Source organism: Bos indicus, chromosome 22 (genome assembly GCF_029378745.1).
Source record: "Bos indicus isolate NIAB-ARS_2022 breed Sahiwal x Tharparkar chromosome 22, NIAB-ARS_B.indTharparkar_mat_pri_1.0, whole genome shotgun sequence".
NCBI lineage: Eukaryota > Metazoa > Chordata > Mammalia > Artiodactyla > Bovidae > Bos > Bos indicus.
Window position 1 is genome coordinate 25,906,198 of NC_091781.1, and position 18,636 is coordinate 25,924,833.

Here is an 18,636-nt window from a genome sequence, read left to right on the forward strand (position 1 = left end):
CCTTTTTATAATACAATAGTTCCCAGCTCCTTGCCCATTCTGTTTCTCTTTTATGAGAAAGCACTCCCCATCCTCCAGTTTAATTTGCTGTATAGAAATATTTACTGGAGGAATTTCTTGAATAGGAGATTGGTTATTTCCACTCTAGCTTTTAATTAAATAATACTTTAATTAAAAAACATTAATGTGATTTAAACCATCTGTTTAATATCACAAAAAATGGGAATATGCGTTTAAATGAATCAATTATATACAATACATAAAAATCTGATTTTAGACATAGATTTATAAGGGTCACTTATATAACTAATAATTTTGTCTGTATATTCAAGTGATTCAATAACCATATGTAATGTTTTTATAGAATTTGCAATACTTCTTGACTCAGATTAATTTATAAGTACTTAATAGAGGGATTGGATGGAATAAAGTTGAAAGAACAGTAGTATATCAGCACAATAATTTCAAGTCTGGTGCTTATTCTAGGGTTAATAGTTAAATTCTCTAAGAGGAAAAAATATGAAATCAAAAGCTTTCTGAGATTTTCACAGTCACTGTTTATGTTTTGCTTTCAAACTTTTGTTCCAAGATATTTCCTACTCTCATATAGATAAACTTACCAGAGGCTGTCACATTGCCCAGGTAAGTCAGGCCACAAGCTTTTAGTTCCATTCCACAATCTGGAATTACAATTACCTTCAGTCCCAGCTGACAATAAATATGTACAAATACTATTATTCAGTTTATGCATGTTTTGCTTCAAGAAAAATAGTTGCATTTGATAAAGCTCTCTGAAAAATTTTAAAACAAACTGTGCCACCCTAGGTAACACTGTTAAGAAAAAAAACCTTACCTAAATCGCCAGCTTCTTTGGTGCCTACACTCCCAAAGAAACTGCAGGAATACTTTGTATTTGGCTTTTAGACAGTGGACAACAAAACCTCAACAAATTCACAAATAGATCCCAAACAAAGATAACAAACCATAGTAACCAGGGGTGTGGGGTTGGGGTGAGGGAAGATCACCAGCATTCCTTCCCCTCATGCAGCTGCTCATAAGAAAGGCATCTCTATAAAAGAGGCTCTTAATTTGATGTCTAGGCATCTCTAGATGGGGTCCGTGGATGCCCTTCAAAGGATCTGAAAATCAACGGAACTGCTAGTAAAACTTTCTATGTCTGATTTCGTAGAACAAAACTGTACTTCTATTGAATTTTCAAAGAAATCTATCAACAAATCAAGGTTATACTGACTAGAAACTGGACAGATTTTTTTGTATTGCCTGCTGCTGCTAAGTCGTTTCAGTCATGTCCGACAGCCAACCAGGCTCCTCCGTCCCTGGGATTCCAGGCAAGAACACTGGAGTGGGTTGCCATTTCCTTCTCCAATGCGTGAAAGTGAAAAGTGAAAGTCAAGTCACTCGGCCGTGTCCGACTCTTCGTGATCCCATGGACTGCAGCCCACCAGGCTCCTCCACCCATGGGATTTTCCAGGCAAGAACACTGGAGTAGGGTGCCATTGCCTTCTCCATTTGTATTGCCTAAGTTCATTTTAAGGCTGGTGGTTTTCTGATTACAATTGTAGTAGAAATAATAAGTCCTACATCCTTTAGAGGGCTTAAACCACTTGGCTGTGATCATATAACCAGGTAATTGGAGAAGTTGCTGTTTCCCAAACATTAAAGAAATGGGTTTTTGTTTGTTTTGATCATTTTCTGGAATCTGTGAGATTACGTATTTGCTATTTTATTGAAGTTCAAATGTAACATAAATACATTTATACTTAAGAATAAAGTATAAACTCATCATTATCTTAGAAGATAATGTTAACTAAAAAGAGTAGTTTTATCATTAAGTTAAAATTTAATGTCACTTTTAAAAAAAAGTGAGTCCTTAATATTTAATGTGCCAAATTTATAAAGATAATGTATATACAATAGAACATGAGTTAAATAAGATAACTGAAATCCATTTTTACTGTAAAATAAGGTTCACCTATCAATGAGTAAATGCACATTCACTAATAAGTTACAAATAAAAGTTTGTATATTATTTTTCTCCATTGAATGTTTCATAATGATATTACTTTATTTCTCCTGTATTTGCCTATTGTCTGTACCTCCAACTAGATTATACATTCAGGAAAACAAAGACTATTTTTGACTGCCATATATAAACCAAGGACCTCATAATACTTTTATTCATAGTTAATGCTAAAAAGAAAACATAAACCAAAAGAAAATTAGGGACAACCAGTCTGTTCCTATTTAATCCTTTTGTGAAAGATCAATGTTTTCTTCCTTTTTTTTTTTTTTTTAAGACAAATTGCTCCTCTCTGATCATTATCTTGTAGATAGGAATTATTTGTAAGTCAATCTTTGGAGGGGATCTGGTAATCAATTTATACTGTGTGCTTGTCAACCTGGGGAAATAGCTGGCATTTAACTCCAGTTTACAAAATAATTCATGCAAAAGAATAACTGATGAGTAAATGTTCTTAAACTTCACTGGTTATGCTTATAGTTATTAGGCCTCTGACATTTCAAAATGACATGAAACACAATGGAATAAATTATGAAGGTAATTGTCAGCTTAGTTCCAAATCTCTATTTCCTTCCTCTGGTCAGTTAATTACTAAATTACATGTGATTTACTTTTCAAAGACAAACTGTAAACACTTTCATAGTTTAATCCCATTCTTCCAAGAAGAGAGCACTAGTAATTAGTCTTGTGTATCTTTGGGGGTGGGGACAGAGTGATTAATGAATAGGATGATCAGGAGGAAGGACTGCAGATCCCAGCTCTCTTTTCATTACTGACTCAGGGCATGCATCTGGGTAAGATCACAAAACTGGAGCCCCAGCTTCTCTGTACTGAATGTATAGCCCTCCCAGAGGAGTCGTGACAATTAATGAACTAATGTTAGTGGAAAATGGTGCACTTCTTAGAGGAAGTGACCTGATAATTATACACTATTATTGTCATCTAATCCAGTTATATCATCTATCTAATAGAAATTTCTATGGAACTTAAAAGACAATAGATACTCTAAAAGGATAAGATCCTAACATAATTTTAAATGTGGTAGTAGCTATTTGTGGCCATATATTCAAGAAAATAATACTATTCTTGACTATATTTAACTTCTGTATATTGCCAATTATTTTTCAAATTTTAAGTTTGCAAAGCTTACTCTCACTGAAATGGGAATAAAGGCTTAGTTTTACATAAAAATATTGACTACATATTTTGTAGGTATGGGCAATGTTATCATATAAGACCAATCAATGATGAAGAAAAAAGGAAATCAAACTTTGTACCTTCTAAAATTCTTCCAAAAATCACATCTGGAATGAGTTGTGGAAATAAATTAATATATTCCAGCATACATTAAAAAATGCTTGTAAAATTCAGTGACTTCAATATCAGAAATCTGTTATTACTTAGACTTGCTAAATGGTAACCTACTTTCAAGTAAGATAAAATACTTGTTCATGAAACATGTCAAAATAGAGGAGAGAAAAAGTTACAGAAGAAATTTAGAAATGGCATTCAAAAAAATTAAAGTCATCTGAGCAGATACAAACTTCTGTGCAAAATTCAAAGAGGAAAGTCTATTTTAGTAACTTTTAACATTATATATATATATATATATATATATATATATATATATAAAAGAGAAAATGAGTAGAGTTTGAAGTTCAAAGATATTCATGTGGAAATCCTAGTTTTGTTGATTTCTAATTGTATGGTGATGGCCCAGTCTATCCATGGACCCGTTTCTATATCTAGGACACAGTATTAATGATGCTGTCTTGACAACATTGGTCTCAGAGTTTGATATGAGTACACAGAATGCCTAATAGTGCTTAGTAAGTGGTGACTGTTCCTTAGGGGTCATACTTTTGATATGCTTAATCTTTATTGGCCATGTACCAAAAGACAGTGAAAGATTATCAGTAGTTTTCTTTTTTTTTTTTAAATGGGAGAGGATTAAGAATATTGGTAATAACAATATTAGGAATCATAAATTTTGGGGAATGGATTGCAATGAAATCAGCCTGTAAAAACTTTCTTAAATTATCTACCACAGTTAAACTCTATTTTACAACATTCTAATCGTGATGACTTTTTAAAATATATAAATAAAATATATTTATAAAATATGTAAGTAGTTTTCTTCTGTTCTTAAAAGAGATTGTTCTATCATTATACTTAGCATGTGGACCTAAAAAAAGTAAAAAGAACACAACGGTAATAAGTAAAACATAAAGAATCCTCACCTCCCATTTGATAATCATTTCCTTGGGTTGAGAAGCTTGAACTCTTATGTTTTGTGGATTCTTGTCTGGAGCTGAAAAATTATAAATATGAAAATTACTTTTCCCCATTGTATTATCTACAAATATATCATCCCTCTGCCCATAAAAAACAGATTTTTACATAACTTTGATTATATTTACTTATATCTGACCCAGTTTGTAAAAAGATTCACAGCACTTTTATATAATTATTTTAGAATGTATACACTTCACATATTATATTTATACATATTATGAAATGATCACAAGTTAGTTAACACATCTCACCTCACATAAAGCATCATATATATATATATAAAATATATATAAGGAGTAAAATCATATTCATGGAGTGATATACTTACTATTCATCAGAAATAGATTTACTTTACCTGTCTTAATTTTAAACCTGCTCTTAAAATTCTAAACACACTATTTAAATACACATTTTAGTTTTAAATCTGCTTTTTCTTTTAGAATTACTGTTAGAAATGTGATATGAATGTTTACCTCAACGTGAATAAAGTTAAAGGTCATATATTAATATCAACAGCTAAGTTTTAGGGGCATCAAATAGGAAACAGCAGGTAATGTCCCCATGAAATATATTTGGATGAATCTATTATATACTCCTTGGAAGGAAAGTTATGACCAACCTAGATAGCATATTCAAAAGCAGAGACATTACTCTGCCAACAAAAGTCCATCTACTCAAGGCTATGGTTTTTCCAGTGGTCATGTATGGATGTGAGAGTTGGACTGTGAAGAAAGCTGAGCGCCAAAGAATTGATGCTTTTGAACTGTGGTGTTGAAGAAGACTCTTGAGAGTCCCTTGGACTGCAAGGAGATCCAACCAGTCCATTCTGAAGGAGATCAGCCCTGGGATTTCTTTGGAAGGAATGATGCTAAGGCTGAAACTCCAGTACTTTGGCCACCTCATGCGAAGAGTTGACTCACTGGAAAAGCCTCTGATGCTGGGAGGGATCGGGGGCCGGAGGAGAAGGGGATGACAGAGGATGAGATGGCTGGATGGCATCACTGACTCGATGGACGTGAGTTTGAGTGAACTCTGGGAGTTGCATGCTGCAATTCATGCTGGCATGCTGCAATTCATGGGGTCGCAAAGAGTCAGACACAACTGAGAGACTGAACTGAACTGAACTGAACTGATTTTATAAGAAGGGTTAAGTATACAGTTTAGTGCCAAGATGAACTTATACTAAAATCATACAAGTACCTGATTATTATCTCTGCTTATATTGCCTCAATCCCCAAAGGGAATTATATCCTTGTATATTTATTTCAGACAGAGAGGGAAAAAATACCATGCTATGACCACATTTTTAATCATTTCCAATTCAGTAATACAAATTTCAGCACTATCAATATTTTGCTTTATTGGTTTATAATATTATATAAGGCTCACATTTACAATATTATATTTTGAATTCTGTATATACTACAGCATGTTGGTTGTTGAGAATTTTTTTAAAGTATCTTGAGAGTTTAGGTAGATATTAGATATCTATTTAGCTATTGAGATACAAAAAATACACTAAATGCATAAAAGGGCATTACATGCAGTAAAAATTGAATGCACTATCTATAACATATCAAGAGTTTTACTTCAGCAAGTTGAAATGAGGAGAAAAATAAAGAGAAAGTTGACTTTAATATACATTGAACTTTAGTTTACAACTTATTTATGGTATCTGATTTTAACATAATACTCAGCTATCAGAAATTGCTCAGAATAATGCTTGTTCATGTTCCTCAAACATTTATATACAACTTAGAAGACTGATGTCCTTTGACTATTTTCCATGTTGTTAGTTCTGTACTGGAGGAAATCTAAAATCCTACACCATGGCATCAATCCTTTTTTATTAAAGATGTTCAAGGATGCGGCAAACTAAAATATTTTGTTAGAAACTTGAGGTGTGAGCATCCATACCTGCTGGGGGTGTTTCATGATGGCCTGATGGGTGGCTAGGCTGGCTTCTCCCGACTTCATTCATGGCTATGACCCTGAACTGGTATCTCACATATGGAGCCAAAGACAGCACAACAGTTGTTTCCTTTCCTTGGACTCGAGTCAGTTCTTCCCACCTTCCAGGCTCCTCTTTGTTTCCTTCAAATTCTACAATATACTCTGGCAGTGGGAACACAAAAAACACATTAGAAAAGACTGAGAATGTTTAAGTTATACTAAGGTTTATATATAATATTAAATGTTTTAAAGGATGTTTTATGGATAATCCACTCATGCACCAATGGCTTTAATATTAATTTTAACTCTGGAGAACACAGCTACCCCAAGTCTTCCCTACCGCTGATATTGCTATTGTGGTCATCTCCAGCCTCCCACGTCAGTCGAACACTTCTGTTCTGTCTTTCCGACAAATGAAGGTTTTCTGGTGGATCCGGAACATCTGATTAATAATGAAAAATAAAGGTAAGGAGATGGCAGATCATTGGCTTGTCAATCCCATTTCCTCACTCAGGTACCCTGCAATCCCCTGCTTCCCCTACATGCCCGCCTCCACTCTGACCTGCCAAATCTCACCTGACCTTCTGGTTCTATTTCAAATGCAGGTTCATCAACCTCTGTTCCCAACTGTAAGTATACCTCCCTTTACTGTGACTAATATAGCTCATACACTTATTTATATGCTTGGTTCATCTCTTATATGGGACTAAACAGATCTTCCAGAGTAGTAACCATACTTTATTCATCTTTACATGCCCAGTGCCTTGCACATAAATGTATTGTGACTAAGTAAACAGTGTATTATCACTTAAATCATGCATGTAATTATCATATTAGAACCATAAACTTAGGTCCTATAAGTACAGGAAAATAAGAACATGAATTTAGGCTTTCTTTTCTACATGCTTTGGATTTTTCATTTACAACAATTAATTATCAGTATATCATACCTGGAGTTCTAAAGAAGAGTAGGAAAGGGATTTATATTGGAAGAAGATATTGAGCTGATAAATGTTGTGACAGAGATTAGAAACCTGAGTAGGCAATGACAAATTTTAAGTGTGTTAAAGTACATGGAAATTTCTGGTACTTTAAATATAAAAGGAACAGTAAAAGGACACATTTTTTCAGAGGAGACAATCAAAGTCATATCTAATGACACCTTCTTAGGCGAGCTTTCTTCTCCAAGTGGGAAAAAACATCCATTATCCCTGTATTTAACAACTGTTGGGAATTTATACTGATAAACATTGTTTTCACTTCAGGAGACAGCATGTTTATTTTTAAAATATGGTCCGTGACTGTGTTCACACTGTAGAATCCTAAATGATAATTTACTGTAGGAGCCCTAAATAAGAATTTATTTCCTCCACAGGCTTGAGGATATTTGAACTCAGAGAATTTAAGCTTGTCTTCGGCACTTACTAAGTCTACTATTTCTCAAATTTCTTGAAACAACCAGTGCAGCCTGTTTTGTATGACATTAAAATCTGCTCTTTCTGAGAATCACGTGGAACTACGATAGATGGACTGCAATTGAGACCTAAAAGAATGCTGCTCTTAAAGGATGCTTCTGGCAGGGCTTTTGAAAGTAACTTCTGATTGAAAAGGGTCAACCATATGCTTTAAAAAACTACTTTCCAGGAAAAAGAGTCTTTTAGAAACTATACATGGGTTTGACATTTGTTGCTCTCACTTATGGGGATATGCTTCTTAAAATCAGAGACTGACCTGAAAAAACAGGGTATAAACTCCAAAAAGTGGTAAGAGGATGCCCCCTATCTCATTAAACATTCATTATTTTATTTTCATTCTAAAAACATTTGGCAATTGCTTCATCAATAAATAGTACATATACTCATGCTATGCTATGCTAAGTCACTTCAGTCGTGTCTGACTCTGTGCGACCCCATAGATGGAAGCCCACCAGGCTCCCCCGTCCCTGGGATTCTCCAGGCAAGAACACTGGAGTGGGTTGCCATTTCCTTCTCCAATGCATGAAAGTGAAAAGTGAAAGTGAAGTCACTCAGTTGTGTCCGACTCTTAGCGACCCCATGGATTGCAGCCTAACAGGCTCCTCCATCCATGGGATTTTCCAAGCAAGAGTAATGGAGTGGGGTGCCATTGCTTTCTCCGCATATACTCATAGTCACTATTTAAAATTATCAAACTTTTAATAGTTCTAGAAGATGGCAGCCTAATTACAAGACTGACATATCAAATTTCACAAGAAAATTTACGTGGCATGTATCAGGTGGTAGGGAAGGCAGTCTCCTTGCCATTGCTCAAAATACTTGAGGGCAAAGCCCGTGGATCCTGACATTGACATTTAAAATTATACCTGGGACAAACTCCAGTCTACCTGAATTTTAACCATTTTATCTGGTGAATCACTTACTGGAATGATTACTAAGGACTGAACCTTTCTACTTTTAGTTCCCTGAAGTAGCTGAAATACATCTCCTAAAAAGGTTTCTTTTGAACCAAGTCCATACCACCTATCATCTGATAGGTAAAACTGAACATTTTGGGGTATTTTTAAGTGGTCATTAGTTTCACTTGAAACATGGTGGTCATTTATCTCACTTGAAATACAGTGGTCATTGGCTTCACTAGTAAAGATCCAGCCTCTTTACTCATTTTCCACCAGCCTACCTCAAGAGGGACTGAATTCTTACCCAGGGGAGGCAACCTCCCTGTGAATCCCAGTGACCAGAGTGCTAAGGATACAAATGCCCGTTAATAGTAAGGATTTATCTAGATACATGGTCAAGGCATTTAAGATACTTCCCTGGTGGCTTAAGACACTAAAAAACCTGCCTGCAATTCAGGAGACGTGAGTTTGATCCCTGGGTCGGTAAGATCCCCTGGAGAACGGAATGGCAACCCACTCCAGTATTCTTGCCTGGAGAATTCCATGGACAGAGGATCCTGGCAGGCTACGGCCTATGGGGTCGCGAAGAGTTGGACATGACTGAGTGATTAACACTTTCTCTCACCAAACCACTTTTAAGGACTGTCAGCAAGCTAAAGAAAAACTAAGTGCTATCCACTGAAATACAGTAATAATAGAAAGCTAAAAATGTCTTTGTCAGGCTCCCAGCAAAAAGTAAACAGTTCACACAAGGTGATTCAACGAGTTTGTAATAAAGACTCAAAAGATATGAGCAGTATATCTGGGGTGAGGGGTGGGGGGTGAGGCGCGGGCAGTTACTAGAATTCCATCAGGGAGAGCTGTGTGGACAAAGCCTCTCTGAGAGCATAGATGACTATGGCAGAGGCACACAGCCAGCCTGCAGGGAGGCAGCATCCGGAGAACACACCCTCTACCCACCGCCTCTCCTGCCATGGCTCCCCACTGGCCAAAGCAAACGAAACCTTGAGGGTAAGCGGTTTATCGATGCCCACCGTTTTCCAGATTCAGAGAGCAGGTGAGACTGAATCCGGAAGGGAAACTAGGAGAGCTATCCAGCAGTCTACAAGCTGTAAACATGGATGACTGCAAGCATAATTGCATTGATTATGCCAAAGGGGCATGCACATTGCTTTCTAATTAGAATTATTATTTAAAAAAAAAATCAGAAGACTTTCTCTGCATAAGAGCCCTTCAAGTCCCTCCCTCTCCTTCCAAATGGGGCCCTGGGAATTGAGCTCGGTCCGGCCTCTAGTTTAGATCAGGACCACTGTTTAATCACCACCAGACCCCACCCTCACCTCTCCACACTAGCCCATTTCTAGCCCTCAGCCACATTTCTCTGTGTACAGCTTAAGGGTCCTGGGAACTCAAGCGTACTTCAGTTTTCTTTCCGCTGATAGCATCACCTACCTCCCACTGCTTCTGGCAACATTACCCAAGCAGAAAAAAGAAATTAAGCATTAATTAACTTCTTTAGAATAAGAAGAGGTAAAACCATTTGAAAGTAGGGTAACTAATTGAAAAATTTAAACTAACAAACATGCACAGGCTTTAATAATCATTGGCTTAATTGCCAAGAACAGTGGAATTTAATCAGTAATAGAGGAAAAAAAGGACAAAGATTTTTCCACTAGTTAGTGCACTTACCAAGGACAGTTACTTGCGTCATATCAGCAACGCTATCCAGAGCAGTGTGAGCAGAACATGAGTATATACCTTCATCTTCCATGGTGACATTAGATATCGTCAGATTAGCTCCATCAATAATTATCCTACCAGGAAAAAAGTGAGGCTGTGGTGAGGATGAAAATAATAGAAACAAAAGAAATGTACTCCTGTCAAAAATAAATATTCCCCATGGACAATATTTCAAGGAAGAATTCTTTGTCTAAAAGCCTGTCACATAATGCATTTTATTGGAGAATTCAATAGTTGAAAACTGGGGATAAAACATTATTAAAACGCACAAAAACATTATTAAAACGCACAAGTCATGAAAGGGATCAAGTCTGTTTGTTTTTAATTTATGAAATCCAACCATCTGTGATTCATGGGTCAGTGATGAAACTGTCTTGCCTGGTATGTCTAAAGACTGTACAATAATTAGGATACATTTGAATAATTCTTAATACACGTTTGGGAAACCACCTACACAGGATCAACTAGGGTGCTTCTTACAAAGACGGATTCCTGAATCACACCTCAGTTCTACAGAGCCAGGATATCTCAGTTGAAGTGCGGTAATCTGTCTTTGACAACCTTCTGTTTTCTCCATCCTTCCAACCTCCCACATAGAATGTGCATTAAGATCTGATACAAATTAAACTGTGACTCATTTGAACACTAGATGGCAGAGTAGGACTTCTTTTTGGAAATTATTTGATGCTTTATTATTTGCCAATATTTAATTGAGTTTACATGATTTTTTACATAAATTATACCTTTTATTCTATGCCTATATATTATTAGCCTAATTATTCAAGTGATTTTTTAAAAAATAAAGTTCCATTAAATTTGAGATATGTTCATAGCAGTTTGTTATTTGATTGAAATAAACAATGTCTTCCTTGTGGAGGAGAGAAAATCTTACATCATTTTTTTAAAAAATATAAAACATATAAACTGTTAAAAATTCTGAGTTAAAAGAAGCCACCTAAAAGTGTAGTAAAGTTAAATATGGTTCTTCCCTTTGATGATAGACAAAGTCAGCCCCTTAGCTTTATGCCAATAACTGAACGATTTGCCAGTTGATACTACCTGTTATTGCTAGTCAAGAAACTCACTATAATTCTAATGAAGAAGCTTTGACATAAATCAGTTTCTCAGTTCATGTTAGCTATGTGTCCATTTGGTACAAGTATCAGAATATTACATACACTTATCAAGATTGCCTGGAGAAATATCAATAACCTCAGATATGCAGATGACACCACCCTTATGGCAGAAAGTGAGGAGGAACTAAAAAGCCTCTTGATGAAAGTGAAAGAGGAGAGTGAAAAAGTTGGCTTAAAACTCAACATTCAGAAAACGAAGATCATGGCATCTGGTCCCATCACTTCATGGGAAATAGATGGGGAAACAGTGGAAACAGTGTCAGACTTTATTTTTCTGGGCTCCAAAATCACTACAGATGGTGACTGCAGCCATGAAATTAAAAGACGCTTACTCCTTGGAAGGAAAGTTACGACCAACCTAGAGAGTATATTCAAAAGCAGAGACATTACTTGGCCAACAAAGGTCCGTCTAGTCAAGGCTATGGTTTTTCCTGTAGTCATGTATGGATGTGAGAGTTGGACTGTGAAGAAAGCTGAGTGCCGAAGAATTGATGCTTTTGAACTGTGGTGTTGGAGAAGCCTCTTGAGAGTCCCTTGGACTGCAAGGAGATCCAACCAGTCCATTCTGAAAGAGATCAGCCCTGGGATTTCTTTGGAGGGAATGATGCTGAAGCTGAAACTCCAGTACTTTGGCCACCTCATGCAAAGAGTTGACTCATTGGAAAAGATTCTGATGCTGGGAGGGATTGGGGGCAGGAGAAGGGAACGACAGAGGATGAGATGGCTGGATGGCATCACTGACTTGATGGATGTGAGTTTGAGTGAACTCTGGGAGTTGGTCATGGACAGGGAGGCCTGGCATGCTGTGATTCATGGGGTCGCAAAGAGTTGGACACGACTGAGCGACTGAACTGAAAAACCTTGAAAAGTTTACCTGCTTAGATGAAGAAATATGATTTAAAGACCTCTTCAGGAGGGCTGTTTGAGCCCTGCACATCCACGAGGGCCCAGAGAAGCTGAAATATAGCCTATGATCTTCTTGCCAGGATTTATCCCCCGGTGCACGGCTGCTTCAGGCCAGAAAGAAAGAGCAACTTTTCTGTAATGCTCTGTGTTTTAAGAACTCAGAAATGTGCCTCTTTTTAATCAAGGTAGAATGATCCACTGCTTCTTGAAATGTGGTAGCTATGATGTACCAAGGGAAGTTATTAAAATTCCATGCATTGGCCTCAGTCCAGGTTCTGAATCAGAACTAGGAACAGGGCAAGGGCCCCTGCATTTGAAAAAGGTAACTAGGCACTTCTCGCTCACATCAAAATTTGACTATTTGTGTTAGCAAGGATGCACTCTGCTGTGCAGAAATAAATAGCTCCAATTTCTCAGTGCGTAAGAACACAACCCTTGAGGTCTCTCTTACATTATGTTTCCATCAGAGGTCAACTGTATTCTACTTGAAGTCCTTGCATTACATTTGTTAAGCATATTATACATTTAAAATATGGATTCTACTCTACTTATAGAACCTGCTCTCTGGTTGCATCTTCATCTCTGTCCCTCCTAGTCTTTCCCCCCATTTTTACCTGTTTAATTATCTTCCTTGAGAACCCTGCCATCACCTGCAAAGTCTCACCTCCCTCATCTGAAACATCTAGCTTGCTAGGCCCCAACCCATGTTAACCTCCACTGTTTTCTTGCTCCATTCTGTCTGTGTAACAGCCAAACTTCACTCCAGACAACATGAAAACATGGTTCTCTCTTTGGGGACCTATGTTTGAGGCTCCAACTATGACTGTGTAATCCTGAACAAAACTTGGAGCCTAATTCATGTTATCTAGGAAATGGGTATAACAATATTTTATTTCTCTTCAGGAGAAGTAAATGAGGGAAAAACACACAAAATTATTGGTGTACAGAGCCTGGCTTAGTACCTGCTCAGAGAGTGTTACTAATAATATTAATCAAATTGATTCAATTCATTGTTGGTTCATAACTCATCACATTTCTTAATGTCCCCAACTCCCCTTCCTTCTGCCTTTGTGCTTGAACAAACTACCTTAGTTCTTCATTTCTTAGGAAGGGGCCATTCTATCCTTATAATTGCTACCTAATTTAATGCCTTACAGCTCTGGATCCGTATCTTCCACCCCTGAGTTCTACCCCATTCATTTACTGATTTTTGAGGGGGAAAAGCACCCTTTCCATGATGCCAATATAAAGCCTTCCCACTTGTGCTCCTGACACCTGTTCCCTCTCATCCTCCTGTTCACAGACATACAGACACATCCCAAACCCCACTGTGATCTCCCCTGCAGGACAGTCCTTCACTCTGTCGTCATAATAGTCCGCATTACATTTGTTAAGCACAGTCGAAATTTTACAAATGGTTTGATGTCATTTTCCATTTCATTTTTCGATGTTAACAACATTGTATTGTCTAGAGCCTCCTGCAGGATAGAAATCCACAGAAAATCCCTTGAGATCATTCCAGCCTTCCTAACAGGTTTGCTGTGAGGATAATCAAGAGAAAGCAAGGATGAGAGGCACTAAAATAACATAAGGCATCCGGCAGGTATAAAGGCCCAGGGTGGCAGTTTTCAACACTCATCACACCCCTGTAGGTGACAGGAGACAGGAAGGAAGAGAAGCGCGTATTTTCACTTCTTTTTTCCCCCTCTATGCGCCTTTGGATCAGAAATTTAACCACTTTCTAGGTAAAAAGCTCTGGCTTCCAGCCTAGTGACGAAAAGGCACCCCAGCAGAAGGTGAGACAGAGGAGCCTACTAATGGTTCTACAGAAATTTAGCGGACACCTGTGATCTCAACTTCCTGCTAAAATTTAAGGCCTGCTCCTGGCTCCAGTCAAGACTAGCCATCAACAGTCACTCCCAGCCCTTCCCACCCCAGATATCCTTTCTATGTTAAGGTTATTGTCCTTCCCCCTACCCATATTTAAATAAAACTAGAATATCTGCATTACTTAGGTGACCAGATAGCCAGAGCCAGCATCCTGTAGAAGCTGTAAAACTGAGTCACAGAAAGAGGCTGTTTCGAATGTCTGGATTCAGGGCCTAAATATGCAGTAACATCACCAAAAAGCTGTCAGTTTGATTTCCTTCTCACCTATAACCCAGAGATTATATGGAGGATCCCAGATAACTAGTAGTGAAAACAGAGGGGGAATCTGAGGATATCTGAGCAGCTGATGAATCGACTGACGCCTAACCAAAGGCTGAAGATCTCTGCTGCAATGTGTAGCCTTTAAGGTATCATTGCTATTCTCCTTTCCTTCCCCTGACAACTGGTTGCGGTACGTATGCTGTCTTTCCACAAACATTACATTTACAGAAGAGATGCGACAGAATAAATTAAGTACCTAGGCTAAGGCCAATCAATACCTTTAGAGAGAGGTGGCATACACACTCACAAATACCAAAGGAGAACAACCAGGTAACAGGAGACAAGAGTACTGGAGAAATGAGTAGAATAAATCATCACAGCTAAATTGGACTGAGCAGTGAGTATATTCTAGTACTTGGTGTTAATGCACAATAATCCTATGATGAACTCACCCTGAAAAACTTTTTTGAGCTAAACTATGTTATAGAATATAAAACTAAGGCACAGAAAAGTTAGGCAACCCGGAGAAAAGCATAATTCCAAAAGATATTCCATGAACCCCAACGTTCACTGCAGCACTATTTACAACAGCTAGGACATGGAAGCAAGCTTAATGTTCACTGACAGAGGAATGGATGCAGGAAATGTGCCACATATTCACAGTGGAATAAACTCAGCCATAAATAGGAATGAAACGGTGCTATTTGCAGAGATGTGGATGAACCTAGAGACTCTCATACAGAGTAAAGTCAGTCAGAAATACTAACACATGTATGTGGAATATAGAAAAAATTGGTATAGATGAACCTATTTGCAAAACAGAAATAGAGACAGGTGTAGAGAACAAATGTATGCATACAAAGGTGGCATGGTGGTGGGATGAACTGGGGAATTGGGGCCGATGTGTATACAGTACTATGTGTAAAACAGATAACTAATGAGAACCTGCTGTACAGCACCGGGAACTCTACTTACTGCTCTGTGGTGACCTAATGGGAAGGAAATAAAAAATAAAAATGGGATATATGTAATTGGATGGCTGATTTGCTTTGCTGTATAGCAGAAAATAATGCTGTAGAAATTTTACTTCAATAAAAATTTTAAAAATACAGAAAAAGTTAGGCACTTTGTCTAAGGTCACAAACCCAGTAAGTGACAACGCTGGGATTCCAAGCCAGGCCTCTGGGCTCCAGAGCCCATGCTCTTAATAATGACATTGCCACCACCTTGTGTAGAAAAGCAAGTCTTGTCTAAGGATCTTCAGATTTAGACATTCAGAATGATGGATAACAAAATAAGCCTACAGGTGAGACTTGGATCAAACATGGTCACTGTTTAATACCTAACTCAGCAACAATGCAAAAGAAAGGAGAATTGTCCTCTGCTTTCAAAAGACAGCATATGTATTCAGTAAATAATATTTTCTTTGATGTACTTAATAATGTTTAGAACTAGTCAGCATCTATTCATACATTAGTCTATATTCTCTTCTCTATTTTTATGTATTCTCTACAAAGAAACTGGATGGCTCAAAAATGTACTTGTCCATACTTAACTAAGGGGAAGGGTTCAAGATATGATTTAGGTTCTGCCCATGAGATAGACTCCTGTGAGACTGGGAGGGAGAAAGGAAAGGACACCAGCTCCTCCTCTGGGGCCGTGTGAGCCACTCAGTTGTGTCCGACTCTTTTTGACCCCATGGATTGCAGTCCATCAGACTCCTCTGGCCATGGGATTCTCCAGGCAAGAATACTGGAGTGGGTTGCCATTCCCTTCTCAGGGGAATCTTCCTGACCCAGGGATCGGACCCAGGGATCGAACCCAGGTCTCCTGCATCGCAGACAGATTCTTTGCTGTCTGAGCTACCAGGGCCCTGTGAGCAGACAGAGACTCTGGCACATGTCAGAACTGTCGGTTTTGGAGTCACCAGGAGCACCAATGGGCTGAGGGGGCAGTGAAGGCAGCAGCAGTATCAGCCATGTGAACTGCAGCTGCAGGACCACACCGCTGAGAACCAAAAGCTCAGGAAGCAGCGCCCTTAGGCCTAACTCCTCCAGTCTTGCCATGGCTTGGTGAGCACCCAAGCCTGTGCACAAGTATTCCTCAAATAACAGGAATACTTGTTTCCTGCCCTTACAGAATGGTACACATTATATGAAAGTGAAGTCGCTCAGTCACGTGCAACTCCTTGCAACCCCATGGACTGTAGCCTATCAGGCTCCTCCGTCCATGAAATTTTCCAGGCAAGAACACTGGAGTGGGTTGCCATTTCCTTCTCCAGGAGATCTTCCCAACCCAGGGATTGAACCCGGGTCTCCCACATTGTAGACAGACGCTTTACTGTCTGAGCCACCAGGGAATCTCTTATATGAAAAATAGCTAGTAAAAATGAAAAGACCAATGATTGAGGGCAAAGTGAAAGAAGTACATTATATGACCTTTTAAATATTGCCTTAAAGACTGAAATGTAGTATTATATCAATGCAGTGTAAATACTTTTACCACTATTTTTCTTACAAACGCAAGGTTTAATCCCAAGCCAATATCATTAGATACAGTAATGGTTTACCTACCTGCCATCCTCGGTGCCGTTCATCTCAAAGGCTTCTCCATCTTTACTCCAGGACAACTTCAAACTGTATTTCAGATGTGAGTCACATTGGCTCTCACAGTGTAATTCCAGTGTATGTGATTTGGGGACCCGAGGATTCTTGGGAGAAACTCTAAGGCTTGTAGCATCTGTTTTTATAAAACAAAGATACCAGTCAGAAGTACAGAACAGCTTACTTTATTGTCAAAATGAAAGTAAAAGTCACTCACAGTCATGTCTGACTCTTTGCGACCCCATGGACTATACAGTCCATGGAATTCTCCAGGCCAGTATACTGGAGTGGGTAGCCTTTCCCTTCTCCAGGGGGATCTTCCCAACCCAGGGATCGAACCCAGGTCTCCCGCATTGTAGGCAGATTCTTCACCAGGTGAGCCACAAGGGAAGCCCAAGAAAACTGGAGTGGGTAGCCTCTCCCTTCTCCAGGGATCTTCCTGACCCGGGAATTGAACCAGGGTCTCCTGTATTGCAGGGGGATTCTTTACCAACTGAACTCTCAGTGAACACTTAAGTTATCAATAAGTTGGCAGCCGTGGGATTATTGTCAAGTGCCTGTCATTTAATCAACCAAAATGGTCAACAATTATTGTCAAATCTTCAAGCACTATTTATCACACTGTCATTTCTTAACATCACATGTCATTAATAATTTTGTTCCATCCCGGCCAGGGCACCTCGGTGGAAGTATTAATTAATAGCACTATCCCTTTCTACTTCCTAGACAAAGGGAATAAGAAGAAAGCAAAGAAGCAAATGCATCTAGATGTTGAAAATAATATAAATTCTCCTTCTAGTGCTCTGGATATGTGATAAAAATACTATAAATAAAAGAAGAAAATCAAATAATTTCCTATTATCATGCTTATTATTATCTCAAACCTGAGGTTAAATGGTGTAGCCTATGCACAGATGAACTAATTACATGAAGGTGTGGAATGTGAACTTAAGCCCCATGAAGGCAGAGGCTGTGTCTACTTTGTTACTATATTCAAGTGTTCACAGAACCCAGAAGGGAGCCTGTATACAGTAGGTACTCAATATGTATTTGTGCATGAGTTACAGTGAGTCACATTTTGAAAATAAATTAGTAATATCAATACTATAAAGCTCAAACATGGGTACCATGGCTATATTGAAAAATGTTTTATTATAATTGTTTCAAACATATAATCCTTACTTGTGAGGACCATAATAAGACAGATATATTTTACCAGAATGTGGTACTTGCTAAGCTTCTCAGAAGCTGACTTCCAATTTCACTATCATGCCCTAGTATTTGCTATCTATATGTTACTCAAAAAGCTGATTAAAATCATTATTAGAGAAATACAATTCAAAATCACAATAAGGTATCATCTCATGCCGGTCAGGATGGCCACCATCAAAAAGTCTACAAACCATAAATGCTGGGTAGGGTGTGGAGAAAAGGGAA

At 38.1% G+C, this 18,636-nt stretch overlaps 1 protein-coding gene across 8 annotated transcripts in view; it reads right to left on the bottom strand.

Annotated features, from left to right (window-relative positions):
* The window catches only part of CHL1 (cell adhesion molecule L1 like), a 357,768-nt gene that overhangs the window by 22,956 nt on the left and 316,176 nt on the right, over window positions 1-18,636 (bottom strand). For all 8 annotated transcript variants that reach the window (XM_070776316.1, XM_070776317.1, XM_019985050.2 and 5 more), the window contains 5 exons: window positions 17,170-17,335; window positions 10,353-10,477; window positions 6,630-6,731; window positions 6,254-6,451; window positions 4,282-4,352 (listed from right to left, as the gene is read on the bottom strand). In XM_070776316.1, coding sequence (XP_070632417.1) covers window positions 4,282-4,352; window positions 6,254-6,451; window positions 6,630-6,731; window positions 10,353-10,477; window positions 17,170-17,335 — 662 coding nt within the window. The remainder of the gene's footprint in view (window positions 1-4,281; window positions 4,353-6,253; window positions 6,452-6,629; window positions 6,732-10,352; window positions 10,478-17,169; window positions 17,336-18,636) is intronic.